A 27,055-nucleotide genomic window follows, 5' to 3' on the forward strand; every position below is an offset into this window, starting at 1 on the left:
AAAAGTCCAGGACCAGATGGGTTCTCAGCCGAGTTCTACAAAACCTTTAAAGAAGAGCTCATTCCAATACTTCTCAAAGTATTCCATAAAATAGAAGAGGAGGGAACCCTCCCAAACTCATTCTATGAATCCAATATCACCCTGATACCTAAACCAGACAGAGACACATCAAGGAAAGAAAATTTCAGACCAATATCCTTAATGAACATCGACACAAAAATTCTCAACAAAATTTTAGCAAATTGCATCCAAAAATATTTTAAAAAGATAGTGCACTACGATCAAGTGGGTTTTATCCCAGGGATGCAAGGTTAGTTCAACATCCGGAAATCAATAAATGTAATTCGCCATATCAATAGACTAGAACTTAAGAATCACATGATTATTTCAATAGATGGAGAAAAAGCATTTGATAAAATACAGCACCCCTTCATACTCAAAACACTACAAAAAATTGGGGTAGTGGGAACATTCCTTAACATTGTAAAGGCCATCTACCCTAAGCTCATGGCCAATATCATTCTAAATGGTGAAAAACTGAAAGCATTTCCCCTAAAAACTGGAAGAAGGCAGGGATGCCCTCTTTCACCACTTCTATTCAACATCGTTCTTGAGACTCTAACCAGAGCAATTAGACAAACCAAAGAAATTAAAGGGATATGAATTGGAAAAGAAGAACTCAAACTATCCCTGTTCGCTGATGACATGATTATATATTTAGAGGAACCTGGAAATTCCACCAGAAAACTCTTAGAACTCATAAGTGAATTCAGTAAAGTAGCAGGTTACAAGATCAATGCTCATAAATCCAATGCATTTTTATACATAAATGATGAATCTTCAGAAAGAGAAATTAGGAAAACTACCCCATTTACAATAGCATCGAAAAAAATAAAATACTTGGGAATCAATCTCATAAAAGAGGTGAAAGACCTCTACAATGACAACTACAGAACACTAAAGAAAGAAATTAAAGAAAACCTTAGAAGATGGAAAGATCTCCCATGTTCTTGGATAGGCCGAATTAATATTGTCAAAATGGCCATACTACCAAAAGTGCTATACAGATTCAATGCAATTCCAATTAAAATCCCAATGGTGTACCTTACAGAAATAGAGCAAGCAATTATGAAATTCATCTGGAAGAATAAGAAACCCAGAATAGCTAAAGCAATCCTCAGTAGAAAGAGCGAAGCAGGGGGTATTGCAATACCAGATCTTCAACTCTATTACAAAGCAATAGTAACAAAAATGGCATGGTATTGGTACCAAAATAGAGAGGTAGATCAATGGTACAGAATAGAAGACATGGACACAAACCCAAATAAATACAATTTTCTCATACTAGACAAAGGGGCCAAAAATATGCAATGGAGAAAAGATATCCTCTTCAACAAATGGTGCTGGGAAAACTGGAAAACCATATGCAACAGAATGAAATTAAACCCATATCTCTCACCCTGCACAAAACTCAACTCAAAATGGATGAAGGACCTCGGAATCAGACCAGAGACCCTGCGTCTTATAGAAGAAAAAGTAGGTCCAAACCTTCAACTTGTTGGCTTAGGATCAGACTTCCTTAACAGGACTCCCATAGCACAAGAAATAAAAGTAAGAATCAACAACTGGGATAGATTCAAAGTAAAAGATTTCTCTCAGCAAAGGAAACTATCAGTAATGTGAAGAGAGAGCCTACAGAGTGGGAGAATATCTTTGCCACTCATACTTCAGATAGAGCGCTAATTTCCAGAATCTATAAAGAACTCAAAAATTCTACACCAAGAAAATCAAATAATCCAATCAACAAATGGGCTAAGGAAATGAACAGACACTTCACAGAAGAAGATGTACAAGCAATCAACAGATATATGAAAAAATGTTCAACATCTCTAGTAATAAGAGAAATGCAAATCAAAACTACCCTAAGATTCCATCTCACCCCAATTAGAATGGCAATTATCAAGAACACAAGCAACAATAGGTGTTGGAGAGGATGTGGGGAAAAAGGTGCACTCATACATTGCTGGTGGGACTGCAAATTAGTGCAGCCACTCTGAAAAGCAGTATGGAGATTCCTCAGAAAGCTTGGAATGGAACCACCATTTGACCCACTTATCCCACTCCTTGGCCTATACCCAAAGGACTTAAAATCAGCATACTACAGAGATACAGCCACATCAATGTTCATAGCGGCTCAATTCACAATAGCCAGATTGTGGAACCAACCTAGATGCCCTTCAGTTGATGAATGGATAAAGAAACTGTGGCATATATATTTAATGGAATATTACTCCGCCATGAAGAATGATAAAATTATGGTATTTGCAGGCAAATGGATGAAATTGGAGAATATCATGCTAAGTGAGATAAGCCAATCTCAAAAACTAAAGGACGAATGATCTCGCTGATAAGTGGATGAGGACATATAATGGGGGGCAGGAGGGTTTAGCTTTAGGGTTAGGGTTAGGTTTAGGGTTAGGGATAAGGAGGGTGGTAAGAATGTATAGAGGGAAAAGAGGGGTGGGAGGGGTGGGGGGGAAGGGAAAAAAATAACAGAATGAATCAAACCACATTGCCGTATGTAAATTTATGATTTTTAATTAAAAAAAAAAAGATTGAACTACAAAATTCAAGTCATAGGGCTAGGGTTGTAGCTTAGTGGTATAGTGCTCTCCCAGCACATGTGAGGTACTGGGTTCAACCCTCAGGACCACATAAAAGTAAATAAATAAATAAAAGTATTAAAAAAAAAGAAAGAAACCCTACAATATAGGAAAGGTATGAAACAGTGATTCTATACAGTAATTGGGATTAATGTTTCTGTTTTTGAATTGAAAGAGTTTAAGGATTAGGTTTATTTTTGTCAGACATATAATAACATAACAAAAAAAAAGAATGAGTTTTACTTTCTTGAAAAATTTACTCCAATATAAGGATAAATATAAATAAATTTTATATGTGCAAATGTTAAAAAAAACCAAATTTATTGGTTCCTTTTAGTTACATGTGATAGTAGTCTATTTTGATATAATTATACAAGCATGGAATATATATTTTATTCTAATTAGGATCCCCTTCTTGTGATATACATGATGGTGGGATTCACTGTGGTATATTCATGTATTTCCTAGGAATATTATGTCAGCTTCATCCCCTGTCTTTACTTTTCCCATCCTCCTTCCCTTCCCTTTATTCCCCTGTGTCTAATCCACTGAACATCTATTCTTCCCCTCTCCCCACTTATTGTGGGTTAGCTTCCACATATCGGAAAACATTCGAAGTTTGGTGTTTGGGGATTGGCTTATTTCACTTAGCATGATAGTCTCAGATCCATCCATTTACTGGCAAACGTCATAACATCATTCTTAATGGCTGAGTAATACTCCATTGTGTATATATACCCCATTTTCTTTATCCATTAATTTGTTGAAGGGCAGCTAAGTTGGGTCCAAAGCTTAACTTATTTTCTTAAAATAATGCCCATTCTGACCAGTAGGAACTGGTATTTGATGTGATTTGTATTTATATTTCCCTGATGATGAATGATATTAAACATCTTTTGTTATTGGCCACTTGTGTTACTATTTGGTATAAAAGTCTCTTCAGATCCTTTCAATATTCTTTTCTTCCTTGACTTTAGTCCCTGCTTAGAAAAGTTGTTTTTCAACAACTTATAGGAATGATGAGTGAAACAATTTTGTTCTTAAACTTCTAAGTATGGGATACTGAGAAAGCATGAGCTTGATTTGGGGGCCCTTTACTTCAGAGAGTTTATCCAACCATATAAAAGGTAGATGAAACACACATATTATGTTCTTCTTTGCTACTCTGTTTACATGCCACGTTTTCGTTTCCTTTTCCTTCCTTCATCCCTCCTTCCATCCCTCTCTCCTTCCTTCCTCCCTCCCTCCCTCCTTCCCTCCCTCCCTTCCTTCTTTCCTTCCTTTTCTCTCTCTCTCTCTCTCTTGTTCTCTTTCTTTTTATGTGTGTGTGTGGGTTCTAGGGATTGTTGTAGTGTGTATTAATACTTCATTTTTTATGACTGAGTAGAATCCATTGTGTAGGTGCATCAGATTTTATTTATCCATTCGTCAGTTGATCTACAATTGGGTTGCTTGTTTTTGTGTGTGTGTTATTGGAAATAACAGTTCTCTGAACATTTGTGTACACGATTTTGTGTGGATTTTTTTTTTAAGTATATATCCAAGAGTAGAATTGCTGGATCCATAAGCTTTTAAATGTTTAGGGAACTGCTAGAGTGTTTTCTAAAGCAGCTATACAGTTTTTCATTCCTACTAACATATCTTTTTTATCTGTCTTCCCCAAACAGCAGAGATTTCCCTAGGCAGGCATTACCATGGAAGAATCATTATCTGTTACCTACATTTTTTACTCAAAACCAAAATGTAGATGTCGGGGATAGTCATATAAGAATAGGAATGCAGTTATCTATATTCTGTCATATAGGAGAGTTGCCAGAAAAGAGGAGTTTCCTTGACCAATTGCTTGCTTCTCACTTTCTCTGGTAGATTGCCAGACCTTGTCTTAATAGGTGCTATCTTGGACCAGAAAACTATAATGCTTGAAGGATTTCATGTTTGTCTTAATAAGGAAGTTTGTCCTTAGGTAAAAGCCACTAACTTATGCAAATCAGAGTTTATAAAATTATGGCCTATTTTTTTATTACTATAGAATTAATGTTTTAAAAAATTAATTCAGTATTAACTAAAAAAATCTATAGAGAGGATATCTTCTCTCTCTTGATAAGACAGGAATATCATGCAGTACCTCATCTGCCCTTCCACACTGCAGTCACCACTTGGTGCAAAGAACCATTTAGCATTTCCTTTAGATGTGTGTATACTCTATCTAATTTTCTGCATTTTTTTTTTTTTTTTTTTTTTTTTTTTACTTCCCATATTTAAACAATCTACCTGACCCAGGTAGTCCTTGTGAGGGTGACCCTTATTTCAGTATTACAAGTATCTTTGGATGTGATCTCAGTTTGTCTTTGTAACAAATCTTCCTTCATCTTCTTGAATTGCTCTTGATAAAACATGTTACGTGGGTTGGGAATGTGGCTCAGTGATCAAGTGTTTGTGAGGCCCTAGTTTCAATCCCTAGCATCACAGGAAAAAACAAACAAAAAGATATTATATGATAGTCAGTAAACACATGAAAGTGTTGACAACATCCTTGGTCATTTGGAAATGGATGCTCCTAAAAAGTGTAGCAATACCACATCTTGGAGAAGAGGACTTATATAAGAATATTCATTTTAGCTTTATTAATGACAGCATATTTGAAAATAATGCAACTGTCTACCAGCTAGTAAATGAATAAGTAAATTACCTATTTGTGCCATGGAATATGGAACAAATCGCTGCTACTTGCACTAACATGAAAGGAGTCAGGCATTAAAAAATGTCTGCCTATACTGTATGATGCAGTTTTTTTTTTTAAATGAAATTCAAGAATAGGTTAAATTAATATATGAGAATGGAAGTCAGTGGTGGTTGACCTGGAGTGAGGGTAGTGGGTAGACTCTAGTCCTTTCTAAAGGAACATGAGGAAAGTTTTTGGGTAGTGGTTATGTTTGCACCATCCATTTTAGTAATTGTTAGCCACATGTGGCTAGTGATCACTTGAATTACGGCTAATTCAAATTGTGATGTTCTGTAAGTGTAAAATACAGTACAGAAAAATGCAAAGTACAGTCATGTGTTACATAACATTTTGGTCAACAATTGACTGCATATATGATACCAGTTCCATAAAATTATATTGCTTAGTGATATCATTGCTGTCTTAGTTTAAGTATGCTCTGTGATGTTTGCACAATGACAAAAATCATCCACACATCTTTTAGATTGTATCTGTCTTATTAAGCATCACGTGACTATATCTCATTGTTAAAATATTAAAAATTGAGTACATAGCAAAATGATATTTTTGAATATATTGGTTGTAAATATAGTGAAGATATTGGGTCAAGATAGTTTTATCTCTTTCCTTTTTTTTGGTACCAGGAATTGAACCCCAGGGGTGCTTAACCACTGAGCCACATCCCCAGCCCTTTTTATATTTTTATTTTGAGACAGGGTCTGGCTAAGTTGCTGAAGCTGGCTTTGAACTTGTGATCCTCCTGCCTCAGCCTTCCAAGCCGCTGGGATTAAAGGCGCATGCCACTCTGCCCAGTTCTTTCTCCTTTTTTTTGACGTGGTTACTAGAAAATTTAAAAGTGCACCTTTGTCTTGTATTTTCTGAGTCTCTGTCTTGGTCAAGTGGGGCTTATGTGTAAGTGTCATTAGTCAGAATTCACCAACTGTATAGGTAAGATCTGTACTTTTGGCAGGTATATGATTACTCTACTTCAATAAAACAAACAAAAAACTACTTTTTTAGTGCCTGTTACCATGTTTGTCATTTGTTATAAGTTACATCCTATATCAAGCATCACAATAGTGTTGTGGATGATGTTTACTAATGAGTTTAGAAAGTCTCACATATCTAACTAACATGGAAATATGTGAAACATGGAGATTTGAATGCTTTCATTTGATTGTAATTTCTGCTCTTCCTACTCTATCATGTTGCTTCACCATGATAAAAGTGTCAGTGTACTTTGGGAACAGTTTGAGTTCTGCTTCTTCAGTCATTGAGAAATCAGCGACTCTAACTGGCAGTGAATGAGTCATAATATCCCTGAAAGATAATTCTGTAACTGCCTAGGAATCAAGTAACATTGCTACTAATGTTTCAAGGGGGAAAATAACTCCCTGTCTAAACAAATTGCCTAGGGTTGGAGAAGAAACAGCTTACAGTGTGTGTAGAAATGAAAATCAATACATTGTGCTTAAAAAGAGGGCTCATTCACTTTTAACTTTTTCCTCTCTTAAAGTCTTAGGATGGGGATGTGAGGCAGTGCCAGCCCAGTTTCCTTAGTCAGCTGTGAGTCTGTTGTAGCAAAAATTAATAGGCGTTGCAGAATCATGAAGAAAAGCTCTTTCATCTTGCCCAGCTCCATGAGGGTGTTATATTTTCAAAGCAGAGTATTGTACAATTGAGTAATAGATAAGAAGGGGAGGGGCCTTTCCTGGGGATTCTTGACCGCTGGAAGAGTTCATTTCAGGCCATTTGTCACAGCAGTGATTTCCCCGGAAATACCTCGTGCCAAGGTTATGTTTTGGCTATTCTATCCCCTTTTATTTATTTACTTTCTGAAATCATGGTGGAAGGTAGTTGTCTGTGCCCTCTCTCATCATCCTAACCCTTTGTCTAGTGTCTCCTTCCGAGCCCCAGGGGGTGGGAACAATTTTCAATGGGACTCAGCAGGTTTGGAAGGTTTTAGGCAGTTAGTGTGATATAAAAATGGCCAATAGAAATCCTACATTTTGTTTAAGCATTTTTTAGCGTGATAAATATAATTTAGTATGGAAATGTGATCCATTGTTTGATGGCAGGTTTTCTCAGCTATGTACAGTAAGGCTTCTGCCGCCTACTGTGGATTCAGTATTTATTACACCCAGGAACCTTTTTTGTTGTTCGTACGTTTTGTTTGTGGAGACTTTTAAAGGTGGATTGCCTGTCTAACCTTGCAGAGTTGTTGATTAAGTTTAATTTGCTATGCATTAGAGAATAAATTTGCTGGTCTTTTTTGAACTGAGCTCTGTTATTTGTAGTTGGGGCCTATTTTTTGATGCCTTCAGTTCTTCCTGGGCATGAAAACTCTTTTTGTACATTTGTTGAATCTATTTCCATGCTGAGCTTTTTATATACTGCACAATGACTCTTTGCAGTTGAAAGTTGTAGTTTGGCCTTATTTTTAACTTTAAAAAGACAGCAGGAACTTGTCTTTTATTAAACATTTGTAGACATTATAACATTTACTTTGTCTCCCTGCAAGTAGATTTTTAAATATGGTTTTTCATTTTCAAAATAAAATTTTGCCTGCATTACATTTATATAATGTATACTATTCAGCACATACCACACACAAGCTGTGTGTAAAATGTGTAGAGAAATAATGTTTTTGTTTTTGTTTTTTTTTTTTTTTTTTAAATAGAAAAGAATTTAGCTTTTTACTACTCTTTTAATTGGTTTAAAAAATTTTAAGGAAAGCATTTGCAGTAGGAAAATTTAAAATTGTGGCCCTGAAGTTCTTTCACTTTCTGATTTTGATTCTGTTCTTCAACCCCTTGTTCTTTGCCATCTGCCATTTGCCATTCCCAGATTTGTTATGATCTTTTAAATCAGTTTACTATTAAAAGTCTAGGAACTCAGCTTTTGAAGTTATAACATTTAGGATCTCCCACTGTCCCTGGTATGTTATTGTAAATGGGTTTAAACTTAATTTTGTGTTTAAAGAATTTTTTTATGAAAAGTTTGCTTAGTTGAATCAGGACCACAGTCTCAGGATTATTGGTGATGTGAGTAGTCTGTGACCGAACATGAACACTGTTCAGGATGTCCAGCCGTGAGTTTCCGGCTCTCAGTCACAAACCCAGGGCATTCTTTAAAAGATCAAACGAATTAGACACTGGGAGGGATTTAATGATGCCAGTTAACATCAGAGGAGTTTGGCTCAGTGGTTGCAAATTGTGCTCATCTGAATAAATGCCACTGAGCTGGAAATAATGACATGACTAAAATGATGCTAATTGTGTACCATTCTGCCATTCCAGTGAATAAAATATATTTGTTTAAGCTTATGCAGGAGTAGATTTTTCTTTGGGGGGGTAAATGAGGACACGGGGTGTAGACAGACAATCACTGAAGGAGGGCAGTAGAATAAATGACATTAATGTTTTGAAAGGCTTTTGGATTCAGAGATCTGACTATTGTTTTGATACCTTCAAAGAAATTTATAAGTTCCATTCAAAAGAGCATTTTATTCAGCCTATGCCCTCAAGTGACCTACAATCATATTTTTATCAAAAATGGCATTCATAGGGGTGCTGCTTAAACCTGTTTCTGTGCTGTATAAATCTTTCCAAAGAATGGAAGTATCTTACCTTCTTCCTGCCTAGCATAAAGGATAACCAAGAGGCTCATTTCTATGAAAAGTAGCGACTCCTGATTGAAGTTAACCTTGATTAGATGATGAAAATCACATTTATTGCATTTAGTGAAAGGACATTAACTCGCTTAAGAATTAGTTGGAATTAAGATAGTGAGACTTCAACAAGTCTCTTCATGGATATGGAATTTCTCAGAATGACTTAATAACATGCATGCAAACCCAGAAGTAGTATTTAAAGAATGTAATAAATGCATTTTCTTTTAAAACTTGTTTATTTTTAAATCTGAGAGACTTCTTATAGTTCACAGGAAAGGATTTCTTAGAGTCTGAACTCTACCATTGGTTGATGTCATTCTAAAGCCTTTTTCAATGTTCTGAGTGGACGCCAGTTATCTTTTGTGATTTAGATGACTTCATACCATATAAGCCTTGCCCCCCCCCACTTCTTCTTCTTTTTTTTTTTTTTAGCTTCATTAAAAGTCTCACAATAGCATGGTGGAATGTATTATGCCTTAGGTTCTAAATTCAGCAGTGAGTAAAATGTTCTCTGGGGCACCATTCTTTCTGCTTCAGAGCCATGACACATTGCTTTTACTTATGTAAATTGTCATTTGAGCAATTTGCTTGCTGAAACAATTGACAGGGTTGCATGACTTTGATTTGAAATGGTAGAATTACAGGTCAAACAAAAGGATGTTATTGACCCTGTTTCATTTATGTAACACTTGTAATTTCAATTGGAGGATGTTTCCTTCTCATTCACTTGTTTATCTCAGCTCCTCTATCCAAGTTATGGATTTGGTAGGATAATGAATGGCAGTGATGTTTAGTGTGTACAGTAGGGTCTCCAAAGTTTTTGTATAACCAAGTCTACTGAATCAGAACCTGCATAGATGAAGCCTACACCCTATTTAAATGTGTTCCCCAGTGACTTGGTTGTTCAATATTGAAATTTGGGATCATTGTCCAAAACAACAGTTCCTAAAGTGGTTTGTGTATAAGCTTTTCCTGAGGTATGAGAAAAATTGTGATATTTCTTATTTACCTTTGACTTTAAAAAGAGAAGAATTCAACTTTATTACATTTGTATATAGATTATGGTTTTTCTTACCTGCATTTGCTTGAGAGCTTTATATGTCACCTGTAATATGCAAGGCATCCTGAAGGAAGAGTAGGGCTTCCACATAAAGACTGCTTGGTTGAATACCATCTCTCCTTTGTTAAGTATGGCAGTCCATTATAGTTTGTGAGATAAGTGAATATAGGATGAATATCCATCATTTTATTAACTATGCTGTTTCCAGAAATGGATTATTGTTAGGTTTATCTGAGGTCCTGCGAACCTTTACTTTATGGAATTCCTTCATTCTGTCATTTTATGCCTAAGCACAATTGTGCACAAATTATTTGCCTTTTGTTGTTGTTGTTTTGCACCATGTAAAAATAACTTTCTTTCCTGATGAGTGTGACTTTAAAATCAGCATTATTGAGACGTGAGTCACATGTTATAAAATTCATTCTTCTAAAGTATATAATTTGGTGTTTTTTAATATATCACAAAATTTTGTATCACTCACCACTATCAAACTATAGAAATATTTTCATCATTCCTGAGGAAGTCTGAATAATGGCTCCTAAAGATATTCAGGTCTTCATCTGAGAAACCTGCAGTTATTACCTTATATGGCAAAGGGGACAATGAATATGTGATTCAGTTAAGAATCTCAAGATGAGTAGATTATCCTGGATTATCTGGGTGGTACCTGAATATAATAAGTAGTAGTCCTGTGAGAGATTTGACTACAGAAAAGGAAGAAAAGGATGCGATGCTGAAACAGAGGGTTTCAGGTGATGAACGTGCAGGTGGCATCATGAACTAAAGGAATGAAACCAGCTTCTGAGGTAAGAGAGGGCAGGGAGATGGATTCTCCCCTGGAGCCACAATAGTTTCCTTGATTACAGTCTCATGAAATTCACCTCAGACTTTGAGCTTTCAGAACTGCAAGAGAATGAATTTGTGTTGTTTTAAACCCACCACTGAGCTACATATGCAGGCTTTTATTTTTAATTTTGAGACAGGGTCTCACAGAGTTGCTTAGAGCCTGGTTAAATTGCTGAGGCTGGCCTTGAACTTGTGATTCTCCTGCCTCAGCTTCCCAAGCCTCTGGGATTACAGGTGTGTGCACCTGGTTTATGGTCATTTGTTGCAGTAGACATAGGAAATTAATACAAAAGAAACCTCATAATAATTTTAAAAATATGCATATTGATTTTTAACATATTTTATCATATAGTATGTTTATTCAAAAATCAGAAAATATATATTAGCAAAATTAGAAACAAAAGTTGTCCGTAATGTCATTATATGAAGATAATCCTATCTCTAATATTTATACTTATCTCTAATATTTGCTTACCATGAATTTTTAGTAGTGGAACTTCTGGTCCATATCATTATAGTGATCATCCACAAAGCTTTTGCCCATGTGAACTTATACCTACATTATAGGGGGCTGCTGCTTTCCCTTTACACCCTTCTATATAGGATATAAATTTTTCATATGTGTCTTGATATTTGTTTTGGGAAAACATGGTTGACCATTTCAACTAAATTCCTGATTCCTTCAATTATGTATTATGTGAGAGCCCTGTGCAAATACTAACATAATTAGGCAGTATTGATGACTTGGTTAGATTTACCTTAGGATGAGCTTTATGATGCATTGATATAAATGAGAAAATAGAAGGAAGTCTTAAGTCTTTATTATTTTTTATAATAGAAATTTACCTTTATTTTCTTCTGGTATAGAGGTTGGGAGTTGGGAGAAGGAGACTTCAGACCTCCCGTCCCAGTCTCCCCAGTAGCTAGGATTATAGGTGTGCGCCAAAGAATCCACCTCATACTTGGATTTCTGTGGGTTAAAAGTCAGAAGCTGTTGTGGAGACATGCATACTCTTTAGTCCTATGGCAGATTTCTGCCCAGTCTTGCCTCTTTCCTACCCTGGAGGTTAGGCTGAATAGAGTCAAAGGAAAGTTCCAAATCTCTTTTAATTCCCTTTCTTAAAGCTTAAAACCAGAGCCAGCCTAGGCGGGAGCAGCCAATGTCCTGGTGCTTCTCATTTCCTTTTGCTGTCCTTGTTAACTTCAGCCCCAAACTCTTGCAGCAGCTAAAAGTTTATTACATAAAAGGGAGATAAAAGCATAAAGGTGGAATGAGCGCTGTTAAAAATCTCTGTACTTCACTTGGCTCTGGTGCCTTTCCAAATGATATTATGGGAGCTTCATGGTCGATGCAGCTGGCACTGTTAGACGAATCAGGTGCCCAATGAACACACGAGCTATCAAAGCTGCTCAGGCTCTAGGAAAGGTGTTGATTAATGTAACAAGGCCAGTTACAGCCATCGAAATTGAACTCTGACAAGCACAGCCAGCCCAGTAATGTCTTTGGAAATTTACCTAAGATAGAGTTTAAAACAAAATGTAATCTTAATATTAATGCCAAGAGCAAATACTGAAGTCCTTACCCATCGCCAAGAATTCTAGTAAGCCTTTTTATAAGCATCTTCATAGTCACTTTGTGAGGTTAATATTCATTTTGCAGATGAGGAAAATGAAAGTCACATAGTTAATTAATAGCATGGGCAAAGTTTGAAATTAGATTTCTCTGATGCCAAAGCATTTGTTCCCTTGGGGTCATACTGAATCTAAGCTTTTTTTTTTTTTTTTTTTTTTTGTAAAGAACTTCATTGAGAGAAAATACATATCCAATAAAGTTAACCCATTTCAAGCATATTATTCAGTGGTGTTTGGTATATCCACTGTTCAAGCATCACTACCATTAAGTTGGGAACATTTTCATCATTCCTAAAAGAAACTTGGTACCCTTTAGCTCTTGGCTTCCAATGCCTCCATCTCTGCCTGTCCTCCCTTCCCTCCAGCACAACCAATAATCTACTTCCTGTCTCTATAGATTTGCTTGTTTGGGACATTTCATATAAGCGGAATGATACAATATGTGGTATTTTGTGATGACTTCTCTCATATAACATGTTTTTAGGATTCATGCATATTGTAGCACGTAACATCTACACCTTCTGATACCATTGTCCATTATATTTTTTGTAACCCCAAAGAAACTCTTTAGTACTTCTGCTTAATATTTTTTTATTTTTGTGTGGTACTTTTCCTGGTGTATGTTTATGGATCATGTAGTTACCGTCAGACATATGTTTAATTGATGTGACAGGAACACTTATTGTTATGCTTTGTTTTGGGGAAGGAGAGACAGTAATCATGCCTATCAGTAGGATGGTATAAAATATCCTTGGAATTATGTTAGGTTTTCCATGTATGTTAAAAGAGATTTGGCTCTGTTTTATAAAATAAGAAAAGCTATAGTAAACTTTCCAGTTTCTCTGTAAAACTAAATTTAGTAGGTGGATAGGGAAAAAACCCTATAAATATCAGTTATTAGGAAATAAAGAATGATCACTTTGCCAATTGTCATTTTACAGTGTGGTAATTTTAGATGTCATGAAAATAAAGCTTTATTTAAGGTATGGAGAAATAGGGAAATAAGATTTAGTTGTAGAAAAATGATCAAGGATCAAAGTAATAAAGTGAGTATATATTTCCTTTAAAGTATGACTCAAATATTCTATATATATTGTAGGAAAGTCAGAAATTATGAGAGACTTACTCCTTGGTATAAAATCGGCATACTATAGTGACACAGCCACATCAATGTTTTTTGCTATGGCACCAACCTAGGTGCCCTTTAACAGATGAATGAATAAAGAAAATGTGGTACATATACACAATAGAGACATAAAGAAGGATGACATTATGACATTTGCTGGTAAATGGAAGGATCTGGAGACTATTGTGTTAAGTGAAATAAGCCAGTCCCCAAAAGTCAAAGGTTGAATGTTTTCTCTGATATGTGGAAGTTAATCCAAAATGGGGTGGGAAATGCTTAAAAAGAGAGAAAGGGGGAAAAAGGGGGAGGGAATTCCATCAAAATAGAAGAAAGATCTGTAGAGTAGACAAAGGGGATTGAGGAGGAGGAAGAAGGGCAGGCAAAGGGAAGAATAATGGAATGAATCTGACTGAATTGTCATGTACATGCATGAATGTGGCACAGTGGTGGGTCCTGGCATCAGGTGAATCCACAGGACACTAATTAAAAAAAACAAAACAAAACTAAACAGTAAATGGATTGAAGAGAGACAGCATGGAGTGGAGGGAGGGGAGCAGGGAGTTGGTGGTGGGTGGAAAGTGCTGGAAATTGAATCAGAGCAAGTTGAGTTCCAAACCTTCATGACAATATTGGGGTGTGTCCTAATGTTATATATAACTAAAAAGAATAAAAAGAATAATTATGGGAGACTAAAAGAAGATTAAAAATCAGCTTTAAACCACAGAGATAACCACCATGTGTATAATAATGAAGGGATCAGATTGTACATATTGTTTTGGAACCTAGTTTTTCAGCCAGCAGTTTATCAGGGCACCAAGTTGTATTGATAATCCACTTGTGGCATATAATTGAATGAGCACATGGATGTAATATAGTGAATGAATCTGCTTTTGTGGAATATCCATTTCCAATGCAAATGGACAATTAGGTTCGAGTTGGAGAAAAGGAAGCATTGCCTTTCTAGTTTCTTAATTAAAAGAAAAATAAACAGAACAAAAGGTGGTTTGATTTGTTTTTAATTTGAATGGAAAAACAAAGAAGGATTTCTATTAATGGCAACGCGAATGCTCTTGTTTCCAATTTTCTTCCCTTCTCTTGAGCAAAAAAAGCCATGGAAAGTTTTGGTTATGAGCAGCTCCTTCCTTTCCTGGACTCCAGGCACCTCTGCTTCCTTGGTTCTTCTGCTTTGCTTTCTTTGTCTCCTGGTCCCCTTGTTTCCTCATCTTTGTCATGTTTTTTTCTGTGGCAGGTGTACTTCTGGAAATCGGCACATCCTCTTCTCTTCCAGCAGTTGCATTTGTTTTCTTGGAAGGCCCCTTTACTACTGCTGTAGTGCAGAGGTTTTTCTAAAATAGTCACTTGCAACATAGACTTCTGAGAATAATTTAGGATGACATTAATAGCTCACTGAGACTTGTGGAATTTTTACATAGAAGGTTAATTTTCAACTCTTTAGTATTTGCTTCAGAATGGTTTGAATTTGCTGTGCTCTTAAGAGACTTGGGTCCAAGCAGTCAGTGTCTGTAATTGGCACTGAACAATTCATCATATCAGTGGTTTCCAAACTGGAGGACTGGAGGCATTTGAAGACATTCCAAGGGATAGGCAGCTGTGGTTAGTTTAAGCCAACTACATTTCTAGACCTTTAATTTCAGTCTGTATTCTTCAGTAACACTTAGCTGCCTGGGATCACACTGTTTCTCCTTTTTTCAACTCTCCTTTCATAATTGCCTCCTTTCCACTTTATAAAAGGAAGGCACCGTTCTACTTATGGTACATCTTTCTTAGTTTGTTGCTGTAAGGTGTGACACTTGCAGGGCATCATACAATGGGACAATTCAGAATATCAGGAAGCATTTTTCCTCTGTTTTTCTTGTGGTGCTGGGGATTGAACCCAGACCTCCTCCATGCTAGGCAAGGGCTCTTCTAGTAAGCTAATTCCCCAGCCCTGGAGAAGCATTTTTAAATCAAATCACCATCTCTCTATCCCCCCCAAACCATTGTCCTTTCTGTTTTTTTTTTTTTTTTAACCTTTTATGTTTAGTTATTAATAACATTTAGTTAACATTTGCAATGTTTATGTTTTGATTAATTGTATGTTAGTAATTATAATAATTATGCAACTCACATTTTTAAAAAACTGAGTCTTATGGTCTTAGGAAATAAAAATATATTTATATACATTATTTTTGTTGTAGAGGCATATGACAGGTGATCAATAGCAGACTTTCAACCATAATAATTATTAGGATAAAATTTTGGAATGAACTGGAATGGAAATGCAATTTTGAAAGGAAGAATCATTATCAAAAATTTTGACTGTTAAGACACTTTTCATATACATTTTATAAAATGGATAATTGTAAATATAAAATTACTGTGGTATTTTATCTAGTTGAATAAATTTAGTGGAGTGTTTCAGTGGTTTTGTTCTAAACTGGCAACGTTTTACTGTATGTTAGAAGACAAGTCTATGGGTACCTAAAGACTCATGATTTTGGATGCCAACTCCTATAATTTTTCAAAACTCCTTTAGGAATTGCAAAAATCATTCCTGCTTGCCATGCATTGTGTTGTGAACATGACTTTCTTTTACTGTATGTGATTACATTGATAAAACTGGAAAATAAACAGATGTGAGCATATCTGGTGCATACTCACTCTTCAGTACAATCCTCCTCCAAGAACGCCTTTCTCATCCTTGCTGTCCTCTTGAGCCAAGTACTTTTACTTTCTGTATCTAGCTTTTAAATGTGCAGTTTCTCTCCATGCAAGGTGTGGAACTCCTTGAACGTGAAGGGTGTGTTTACAATCTTTTTTTTTTTTTTTTCAAGGGCCCAGCTTAGAACCTTGTACAGAGCGTCATTCACATTTCTGGAACTGAAAAATAAACAAATTAACAAATCCAAGTTCTTTGAAAGTAGAACTGAGTAGATAGATATTCTTAAATTGTTTAACTTCTCAGGATTTATGTCATCTGGCTTCAGTGAAAACTTTTCCATTGAGTGTTTAGTCTGCATGAATAATTTCAAAAGTTATCACTGTGAGGGCTGGGATTGTAGCTCAGTGGTAGAGTGTTTGCCAAGCATGTGTGAGGCACTGGGTTCCATCTTTAGCGCCATATTTAAAAAAAAAAAAAAAAAAGGCATAAAAAAGTTATCACCTTGAAATAATTTCTAAAACTGTCAGCTTTCCTTGGTAGTGTTATTTAGTTGTGTTTATATATTAAACATTTTAAAATCTTCTCTATTTGGTTTTTTTTTTTTTTTTTTTTTAGTGATTGACAACATTTTATGTGATCTGAGCCCCTTTGGAGGCACCATAGTCCACACTCTGTAGATGAGGAAACGAGGGACTGGCTCAAGGGGGCAGCATGGCCCAAAAGAAGGGAGATGGTCCATCCCCTGGGGGAAAGGAGGCATCCCTAATGCATTGCACAGGCTTGAGAGGGCACACCCCCTCATGAGGGGAGAAGGAAAAGCAGGTGGCTAAGAAGGGAAAAGGCCCAGAATACCATAAGGTTAGGAAGTTGCAGTTGTACCTAATGTTCTAGACCTGTAGACCTTTAGACTCTTGAGAGTATCTGAATCTTAAATTTACAGAGCCCAGAACCTTAGAGTTTAGAAATGTGTATTCTTGGACCTTTAACTATAATCCTAGAATGGTAGAACACAGTGCAGAACCTAGAGGTGTCCAACATTAGAAATTATTAAACTTTGGTGTCTAGTTAGTCACAACTGTGAAGGTCTTATAACTTAGATGTGTAGGATCCAGAACCTTAGACCAATAGGACTTTACAGTGCCTTGAAACAGAACAGGCCAACATTACAATCTTAGCGTTCAGTAATCTAGAATCTTGGAGCATATGATCTAGAATCAGAGAATCTAGGTTCTTAGACTAAGTTTTAGAACAACACATTTTAGAACATTAGACCTTAGAACCTCCATTTTTAGAATCTTAGAATTTTTGTGTGTGGTGCTGGGGATTGAACCTAAGGCCTTGTGCATGTGAGGCAAGCACTCTACCAACTGAGCTATGTCCCCAGCCCAGAATCTTAGTATTTTCGAACTACAGATTCTAGACTCTTAATCCCTTCAGATCCAGGATCTCATATAAGAGAATCTGTGATCATAATGCCGAAGAAACTATAATTGATCATCATTAGAATCTTAGAACTTGAGAAAATAAAAGTTTGAAACCTTATAGTTTAGCTTTTGTGGAGCCAGAAGACCTAGACTTAAAGAACCTTAGACAATCAAATTTTAGAACAACAGACCTTAGAACCACCATGTCTAGAATTATAGAATCTTTAGAACTGTAGAATTAAGAATCTTTTACCTGAAGGACTCAGAACTCTAAAAAAATAAAATCTAGATTCATAGGAACTTAGATTCGAAAACTAGAATCTTAGAGCTCTAGAGCCCAACTTGGGGCCTTATCAATAATCTTAGAACCATAACATCTAGAGCTGCAGAATCTCACAGTCTTAGAATTTACATGTCCAGAATCTTAGCACTATAGATTTAGAGACTTTGGAATTTCAGGTCCATAGAACTCAAGACTCATAGCATCCTTGAGACCTAGAATCTTTGAATCTAGATTCCTTAAACCTAAGAATCTAGATTCTCGGAATGTCAGACCTGGCAGAGGATCCCTTAGAGATTTCAGTCCAACCACTGCCTTTTAGGGATGAGGATTTTACCATGCAGAGAAAGGGAAGGGTCTGTCTGGGATGGGGGTGGGAAGGGTAGAAGATAGGACCACAGTTGGGGTAAGGCCTGGAGTGGGAAAATGGGGGGTGAAGTGTCCCCCAGTGGCAGTGCCTAGCTTGGGTCCTGAGAGGGAGTCCTAGGTGGAGGGTTGTCTCAGGCTCCATCCTCCTGCCCTGGGGGTGATGGAGAGCCCCTGTCAGCAGGTGAAGGGGGGCCAGGGGCTGTAGAAGGACAGAGGACATAGCGTCCTGCAGGATGGACCTCTGCTGCAGTGAGGCAGCTGCAGGAATCCTTAGGGTCAGGCTGGGTTGAGGGGTCAGCTCCTCCAGCAGCTCCAGGGGGTTCAGGATGACCTCCACCTTCATCCATATTGACATAGAGGATTTCATCAGGTTCCTGGGCAGGGGGCAGGGCCTTCAGCGTGTTCTCGAGGTCTTCCCGTAACTCTGTAAAACTTGGCCGGTCTCGAGGGTTCAACTCCCAGCACCGGGACATCAGGGCATACAGGCCATCCAGACAGTCCACAGGCTGCTTCAGGCGGTTTCCCTGGCGCAGATAGTCATAAATCTCACTGTTCTCCACTCCTGGATATGGGGTCTGACCCCGTGTGGCAATCTCCCACATCGTCACCCCTAACGACCACACATCACTCTTGCTGGTGTAGACTCGGTCAGCCAGGCTCTCAATGGCGATCCATTTGACTGGCATCTTGGCAATGCGTCCCTGACGGTAGTAGTCCCCGTTGTAGATCTTCTTAGAGAGCCCAAAGTCTGCCACACACACGGACATGTTCTCATTCAGCATGCAGTTCCTGGCAGCCAAGTCGTGGTGGATGAATCTCTTGGTACTCAGATACTCCATGCCGCTGGCAATGTCTGCCATAAACTTCACCAGCATCTGGGTGGGTAGGAACACTGGCTGGTCCCCGAGCCGAGAATAGAGGAGAAAACTGTGCAGATCTCCATGTTTCATGAAAGGCAAGATGACCACAGGTGCTGGGAAGCCCTCCCGCTCGGAACCCTGGAAGCAGACGCCAATGAGCCTCATGACGTTGGGGTGGTCGAATTCCTTCATGCAGACGGCTTCACTCAGGAAATCCTCCAGCTCTGACCTCGTGCAGATGGCAATCTTCATTGTCTTCAATTAGAAAATATGATATCCCTGTTTCTAAAACTAAATGTTAGCGTGTGTGCTCAGACATTATCATTATGCTTCCTCTTTCAAGTGGAAGGGCAGCATGGAAGGTGAACTTTGGAATTCATTCAGTTTGACAGTTTTGGAGCAATGCATCAAAATTCCTAATATTGGAACGATTCCAGTAAAATCCAGGGCTTATTGTTGTCTCACTTCTAATTTCCTCCCTGTTTTGAATTTCTAAGGTAAATTCACCAATAAAGTTTAATATCTTTTAACTCAAAGTATGGTTTTCTAATCAGCAGCTTCTATGCCACCTGAGAGCTTGTTGGAAATTAAGAATCTTAGCTTCTGCTCTATAGGCACTGAATCAGAATCAGTGTTAAAATGAGATCTTTTTCCCACAGGAGATTCATATGTACATTAAAGTTAAGGAAGCATTGGTGTAATCTAATTGCTAAATTGGATCTGGTTACCAAGCACATATTGTGGGTCTAGGGGTTGGTGAAGTAAGGCAGTAAATAAAGTTTTATTGGAACATGGACATGCCCATTAGTTTATGTATTTTAATTCTACAATGGCAGAGTCTGGTAGTTGTGACAGAGACTAGGTGGCCCTCCAAATGTAAAATATTAACTCTCTGCTCCTGACAGAAACAGGGATGAGCTGTGTATTAAATGCTTGTTCATCAATTAATGCCATTCATTCATTCATTCATTCAACATATTTGTACTGTGGGAAGTGCCTTCTATGTTGAGCACTTTCTCTTGATTTCTAATACTGAAGAACAAAGTAATTCCTAAAGAAAGTCTGCTGAATCTACCCCTCCCCGCCCTTGACTTTGTAGATGATAGGTTTTTTCCTTTAGTTTTGATTTTTCCTAAGAAGAATCTTGTTTGCTTCAATGGGATGGAGACAGGTATGTTTCCTTCTTGTTTTGGGGAGACTATAAGTAGATCTGTGTCAGTCAGGCCGGAAGGCCTGACCTTTGCTGTTGTTATCAGATCTATGCACAGTACAGGGTGGGAGGTGGGGACAGAAGAATGGTCTTCCCTGGACGTCTAGTCAAGTTTCAGTAACTGTCAACATTGGTTACTTAGAAATACACTTGTAGAACTCCATCTTTTCAAGGGGACTAAGCTCAGTAGACCTTCCTGAAGTTTCATCTCTGCAGCTGAAAATTATTCCTTAAAGTGTTTTTAGAGCCTCTGAAGTGACTGCTTAATTCATCAATTATTTTTTATGTACATGTTAATTTTTCAATGTGAAATGGCAATAAACTATATTTCTCAGTATTTTTATAGTATTCTCATATATTTAGCACTTTAAAAAATTTAGATGGATAATAATTTATTATTATATATTAATTAATTATAATATAATAATAATAAATTATATTATTATAATTGCTCATAGATACTTGATTTGTTTTGCTTTTAATTTTCTATCTGCCGAACAACTTTCCAGCAGTTTGGGTTTTTTTAGTCTTATACTATGTTGTTTGAGTTTCTCTTATTTTCCTTTATCACGTTGGAGTCTAACCTCCATTTATGAGGAAAGGGGAAAGAGATACCCTCCTCCAACTCCCTCTGATTATTTGAGGGCAATAAAGCTCTAATGAATTCTTGTCAAAGGATATTTTGGACACATTCTTACTGTGGATTTGTCCATATCAGAAGAATGTCCACCAAGAAATAGACAATTAATCCAGACAAGCTCTAGCAAAAGGAAAAGGTGAATGTCTTCTTTTTGCTCCTGCAGAGAAATCAATGGAGTTTGCATTGGAAGATATTATTCCCCGTAAGCAGCTATCTCAGGGAACCTGCAACTTCTCACTTGGGGGAAATAATAAAGAAACCTAGTTCCCAGGTCACTGAGTAGTGGGTCCCCTATGTGCCTTGATAGTCTAGATCAATCTGTTTAATGAACATCTCTATGTCTCTTCTCAGATATTGGAATTATAAGTATGGTACTGCTAAGAACCAAATAGTTTCCCAGTTGGGACTCACCATCTCTAGACGCTCTCTCCGTAGTGATTCCTACCCATTGACACTTCTCTCCTCTCTGAATGTAAGGAGTCTGTTCCTCTTTTGGAAGTGGCATATTGATATTAGTGGTTGATAATATCAGAGTAGTGTTACCACAAGACCAAATAATTTTGATTCACTAAGCCATAGTTGGGAGTTCAGATACGTGCCTTTGCATTTGAACAGGACTACAGTTGAGCAACTGTAATAGAAAATCATGAGAATTACTGTCCTTTAGATTATAAGAGACTTAAACAAAGGCAACTCAATATTTATACCATTTCCCCCCTACAATACTGCCTTCCTAATAAACTAGTCTCAGACATAAAAGACTGTGAAATTGCCTAAACAAACCTGTGCTAGTCATTTTTTAAAAATACGTACAACCTTTAACCCCATTTATTAGGATAAGAAAGAATGTTATTTTTTCCATTGTTTCTGCTCCATTGATTGTGTCTCTCTAAACTCCCTCTCGTCCCCCGTTATTGTACGAATTGTGTTTGCGGAATTAGCTTAAGAGGGCTTCCCTGTGTGATAATGCTTTGAGTCCTTTAATTGTGAAGGGAGCTTCTTTTACCTTCATTTAGAAAGGGGCAAATAAGGTGGTTTTCATAGCCTAAATATTTTTTATAAAGCTTTCCCTCTGCTGGAGGAAAGAATCAGGACAAAGGGAGTAGGCTGTTCTCAGGAATTTCTGGAAATAGCTTTTGAAAGTAAAATTAGGAGATAGCTATCTGTTCCTCTGTGTAGGAACAAAGTCATTTTTACAGCACAGGAATTGGAAGCAAAGGCTCTGATTCTTCTGGGATTCCTTCTTTTCCCACTGGTTATAATAGCAATAACTAATTTTTTTCAGCATATAAAGCACATTTACATACAATTGTCTCAATATGGCCTTTATTGTTAACCTTGTGCTATACATTCGAGCAGGTGTTACTAGTGTTATTTCCATTTTGCAGCTGGGGTAAAGACTGAGAGAGATTAATGACTTTGCCATAGCTGTGCAGCTACTAAATGGGAGGCCTGGGGTTTCTGACTCTAGTCATATGCTCTGCCCGGTACATCGCACTGAGTAGGGTCTCCTTAATCTGTACTGTGTGTTGCTAAGACTCTTGTGGAGGAATAATGTGAAAAAAGTATCATTCTCCTCTAGCAACAGAATATGCATAATGTAAACACCTGCAATGGTACTTATTAGTCTTTCCAAAATTGGAGGAACTGAGACACTGAGTCATTTGTACATGGAAATTAATATGTTATGTGTGTATAATTTCCAGGTATTCCTCATTTTGTGTATTTATTGTTTGTTTTGCTTTGTGGAATGGTGGATTTTGCATCATAGGCTGGCAGTTTCCTCAGCACATTTAAGATTTTATTGCATGATTTCCTGGTTTTGTTAATTTTGAAGTGTGTTGTTACTCTAAATTGTTTCTTGACAGGTAGTCTATATTTTTTCCTTTTCAACTTTGAAGACTATTTTCAGTGTTTAACAGTCAGTACAATGTATTTATTTTAAAAAAGGAAACTTTTATTTATCTTACTTAGGACTTCAATTAGAGATTTAGGTCTTTACTGATTATGGAAATTCTTAGCCATTATTTCTTTAAAGCTCCACACCCCATTACTTTTTTATCTTTTAATTTTGGAATAAATATACCAAAAAGTTAAAAAAAAATAAAAAAAGGTGTATAAAAGTAGTGGAATATTATGCGGCAATAAAAAGTATTGATTGATGCTACAACAACACAGATGAACCTGGAGAACAATATGCTAACAGAAAGAAGTCATTACAAAAGACCATATGTCTTATGATTCCATTTATAGGAAAGGTTTAGATTAGACAAATTTATGGAAACTCTAATTAGGTTTCTAGTGGCCTAGGACTGGAAAAGCTGGAATCCAGGGGCAAAATTGGGGAGTAACAAACAGACTTTTGTTGTATTGTTTTTGCAATACAATGATTTTAGAACATGGAAATGTTCTAAAATCAACTGTGATAGTGGCATAACTTTCTGAGTATTTTAAAATCCATTGGATTATACACTTTATCTTTGTTTTTCTTTTCGGCTCAACTGCATAGTAACATTTTCTATTTTTTCAGTCATTTTGCATGTTCTGCATCATATTTCTGGAACAAGAAGTCAATGGTTTTTGAAAATAGACTAGTCATGAGCAAATACGAGCCAGACAATCTGATGTAGTTTGACAGATAAAGGACTGGACCGACAAGCTTCAAGTAGACTCATAGCAGGATGGTAATGCATTGACTCCAGGGAGACTGAGGATCAGATCTCTAGAATCTGGTCAAGGCTAGCTGAGGCTGGGAGCTCAGAGAGTCAGAGAAGGCAGTCTCCTGTATCAGAAACATTCCTGCCCTTGCTTATGTGTGGGCAAATTGGCTTTCTAGGTATTCCCTGCAGGTGTACCTGGTGATGTTTGAGGCCATGCTTCATGGCTGGGATTCTGGAATATTTTTTCATAGTTTGGAGTACCATTTTAGGCATTAGTTTTCATACTTTGTAGGAAGAAGACTAAAAGTTTTCTAAATCCTTGAAAGTCGTTGGAGTATGTGTCCTTATTTCCCTTTGATGGAAGGACAGGGTTTTCCTTGTATTCTCTATTTGGTCAGAGATGTTTTTGGCCAACCTCTTTCCAAGTGCATGTTAATGTTTGTGGCAGTGTGAGACACACCCCCTCATGGTATGTTGATTTATAGAAATATAGAAATATTCAAATGACAAAGATATTGTTGACCAACCTTACATCTGAGTTGTAGTCTTTTTCTATTGCCTGTCAGATATTTCTCTGTGAAGTTGCCCATCAACTCCAATTAAACCTATCTCATCTATTCCATCTTTTGCAAACATGCTCCTTCTTCTGGTTTCCTTCCATTTTTAACGTTGCTATTTGTGCAGGTCTCCGGGGCCTAGACATCTCAGTTTCCAATTCATTCCCCAAGTTCTTTTCATTCTTTTTTATTCTCTACCTCTGGTTTCCCACCTGCAGTTTCCAGTGCCTCCAGGACTTGATAAATACTGATCATCTCTTATGTACTTAACACTGTGTTAGGTGAGGACGGAACAAAAATTGTAAGATGTGGTCTTATCTTTTAAGAACTTATTATCTAGTTGAGATAATTTCTATACATGAAAATAATGAACACCACCAGACAGTATATAATTAAATGGAAAATTGGATGGGGCAAAGTTTTGTTAGAATTCAGAGAAAAAAAAAATAAAGTAAGGACTCAACTGAGGAAGTGGGGATTTAAACGAGGTCTTGAAACAGCACAGAATGGAATTAGGTAGGCATTTAAAATAAGGTGTAAGCTTATTGAGCATGACATTTTGGGAAAACAGGAGATTGTTTATATGTTAGAGACTAATGAGAAATAAAACTGAGAGGGAGGCAGCAGGGACATCTGCCTTAGCTTCGGCTGTAGGATAACCAGTGAATCTTTCAAGAGTGACTTTTCTTTCTGTGTGCTTCTCAACTCAGAAGTCTCTAGAGGTGCCGGTACTCCAGGTACTCCGCCTTCTGCCAGCCTTTCTCTACCAGTGCACAGCCTTTCGTGTGCATGACAGGCGTTTTGGTTTGGCTTGTGTATTCCCTGTCCTTGTGGCTTGTCTGCGTGATTTCTGTCCCTTCCTTCTTCAAATCCCTTCTCAGAATTCACCATCTCTTGATTGCTTTCCCTGGTGATCCCTACCCACTGACATTTCTCTCCTCTCTAGATTCCTTTTGAAATTACTTTCTCTTCAAAAGAGTTCAGATCAAGTACCTTTTGGTTTTCTAATAATTTAGAATCACATAGACTTCACTTCCTTTACAGTACGTTGATAAGTTCTTTGAAAGGTTAGATTGTATTTTATAATTTATTGTTCCTCTTAGTACTGGGCTGGATTGGTAGCTTTTCAGAAAATTTTCTTTTCAAATCATCATTTGCGATATTAATTATTTCTTGGTGTTGTTAGGAGAAAGACAGATGTGAACAGTGCGAACACAAGGTTAAGAGAATAATCCTATAAACTAGGACTACTGTGCTGACCCCCACATGCTTTATTTTCCAGAAGGCAATTTACCTGTATCCCTACCTGGCTTACGTGGACAGGCTATGTCACATTCCTCTTCGAACTACCTGAGGCCTGCAGGGGAAATGCAGGCCTGAAATAATGTCAATAAGAGGAACCCAAGTTACCCTTAAGGGGAAGACTTTGTGTGCCTTTTCACAGATCAGATACTGAAACTCAGGGAGAGTAGGATAGTTCCTCCTAACCATAAACTCTTTAAGAATTTATGGTTAAGAATCGAATTCAAACTGATCAGCATGGGCCAAGGTGACCTAGAGTTGTCATGGCCGTGGGGACTTGAGAATTTGTTGTTGGCCTTCTGTTAGTCAAAAGTCAAGAGGAGGACTTGTGTGGGACTCTGGAAATGTCTCTGGGATCCCCAGTAAAGCTACAGTGCAGGAGGGACACACTGTCCCTCTCCCCTCTGAGAGAACTCACTCTCTCCCTTGAGACTGTCCCTTTTCCCTTTTCTTATCCCCTCAATAAACTCATTCCTATTACTCTGAGTAACAAGTTGATATATCCGAAATCTTTTTGACTCCCTTGCAAGAATCAGGGTTTGAAGGTGGAGTCTTCACACCACTTCAATTTGTCAGAATGCCCCAGCTCTGAAACATTGTCAGTGTGTCTACTGTCATGACTGCCCTTGGTAAATGTTACTTAAATTTAGATCATGCAGTGGATTGTAAGTCAAAGACCATTGGTTTTTCTTACAATTTATAGAAAGTAGAAAATAAGAGCAAAACCACTAAACCCATTTTCTGGGAGATACCCTATCTGTTGTCTTTCTTTGAGCCTCTCACTCCTCTGAATCCGTTAAGTATATATTATTCATTTATCTTTGACATATTTTCACTTACTGCCTCATGTAGCTTTTCTAAATAATTTATGTTTGTAGATAGAGATAAATTGCGTATAATAATTGCAGCTCAAAAGAAGAGATTGAAGTATTTTAGAAAGATTAATCCTGGTTAAACTCTATCTAATTGATCCATGTTGGCAAGCTTCCTGAGTTTTAAAATTTTAATAAAATACCAATTCATGAAAAAAATCATCTGTTGTAGCTGAAATTGAACTTAAGAAAGTCTTGAATTGTTATTCTAAGTAATACAATTATTCTCTCACCTCCTTAAAAAGCTTATAAAGAGTTTTGGATTGAGAACACATGATTTATAGATGTTAAAATTCCAGTTTTCTGGGTGGTAATGTAATTTCAGTGAGACTGAAAAACTATATGAACGATGCATACCTGGCTTTGGAAATGTGCCTAGCATCCTCTTACTTGCTTTCATTTTACAGAATGGTTCTTCTGTTAATCTGGAGTGAATTTTATATGCATTCAGGGTGTGTGTGTGTATGAGAGAGAAAGGAAGTGAGTGAGAGAGGGAT

The 27,055-nt window shown here is 37.2% G+C and overlaps 2 protein-coding genes across 2 annotated transcripts in view; one reads left to right on the top strand and one right to left on the bottom strand.

The window, feature by feature from the left end:
• The window catches only part of FOCAD (focadhesin), a 377,113-nt gene that overhangs the window by 190,826 nt on the left and 159,232 nt on the right, over positions 1-27,055 (top strand). The window lies entirely within an intron of this gene.
• Positions 17,338-19,571, bottom strand: LOC306645694 (tyrosine-protein kinase receptor UFO-like). Its single transcript, XM_079113689.1, has one exon. The coding sequence runs from the start codon at positions 19,567-19,569 to the stop codon at positions 18,589-18,591; it is 981 nt and encodes a 326-aa protein (XP_078969815.1). The 5' UTR covers positions 19,570-19,571; the 3' UTR covers positions 17,338-18,588.

This window comes from Sciurus vulgaris (assembly GCF_902686455.1).
Source record: "Sciurus vulgaris genome assembly, chromosome: 15".
Classification (NCBI taxonomy): Eukaryota; Metazoa; Chordata; class Mammalia; order Rodentia; family Sciuridae; genus Sciurus; species Sciurus vulgaris.

What these genes read in the sequence shown, in the direction of transcription:
- LOC306645694 (XM_079113689.1), bottom strand. Translation starts at nt 19,569, where the DNA reads ATGAAGATTGCCATCTGCACGAGGTCAGAGCTGGAGGATTTCCTGAGT.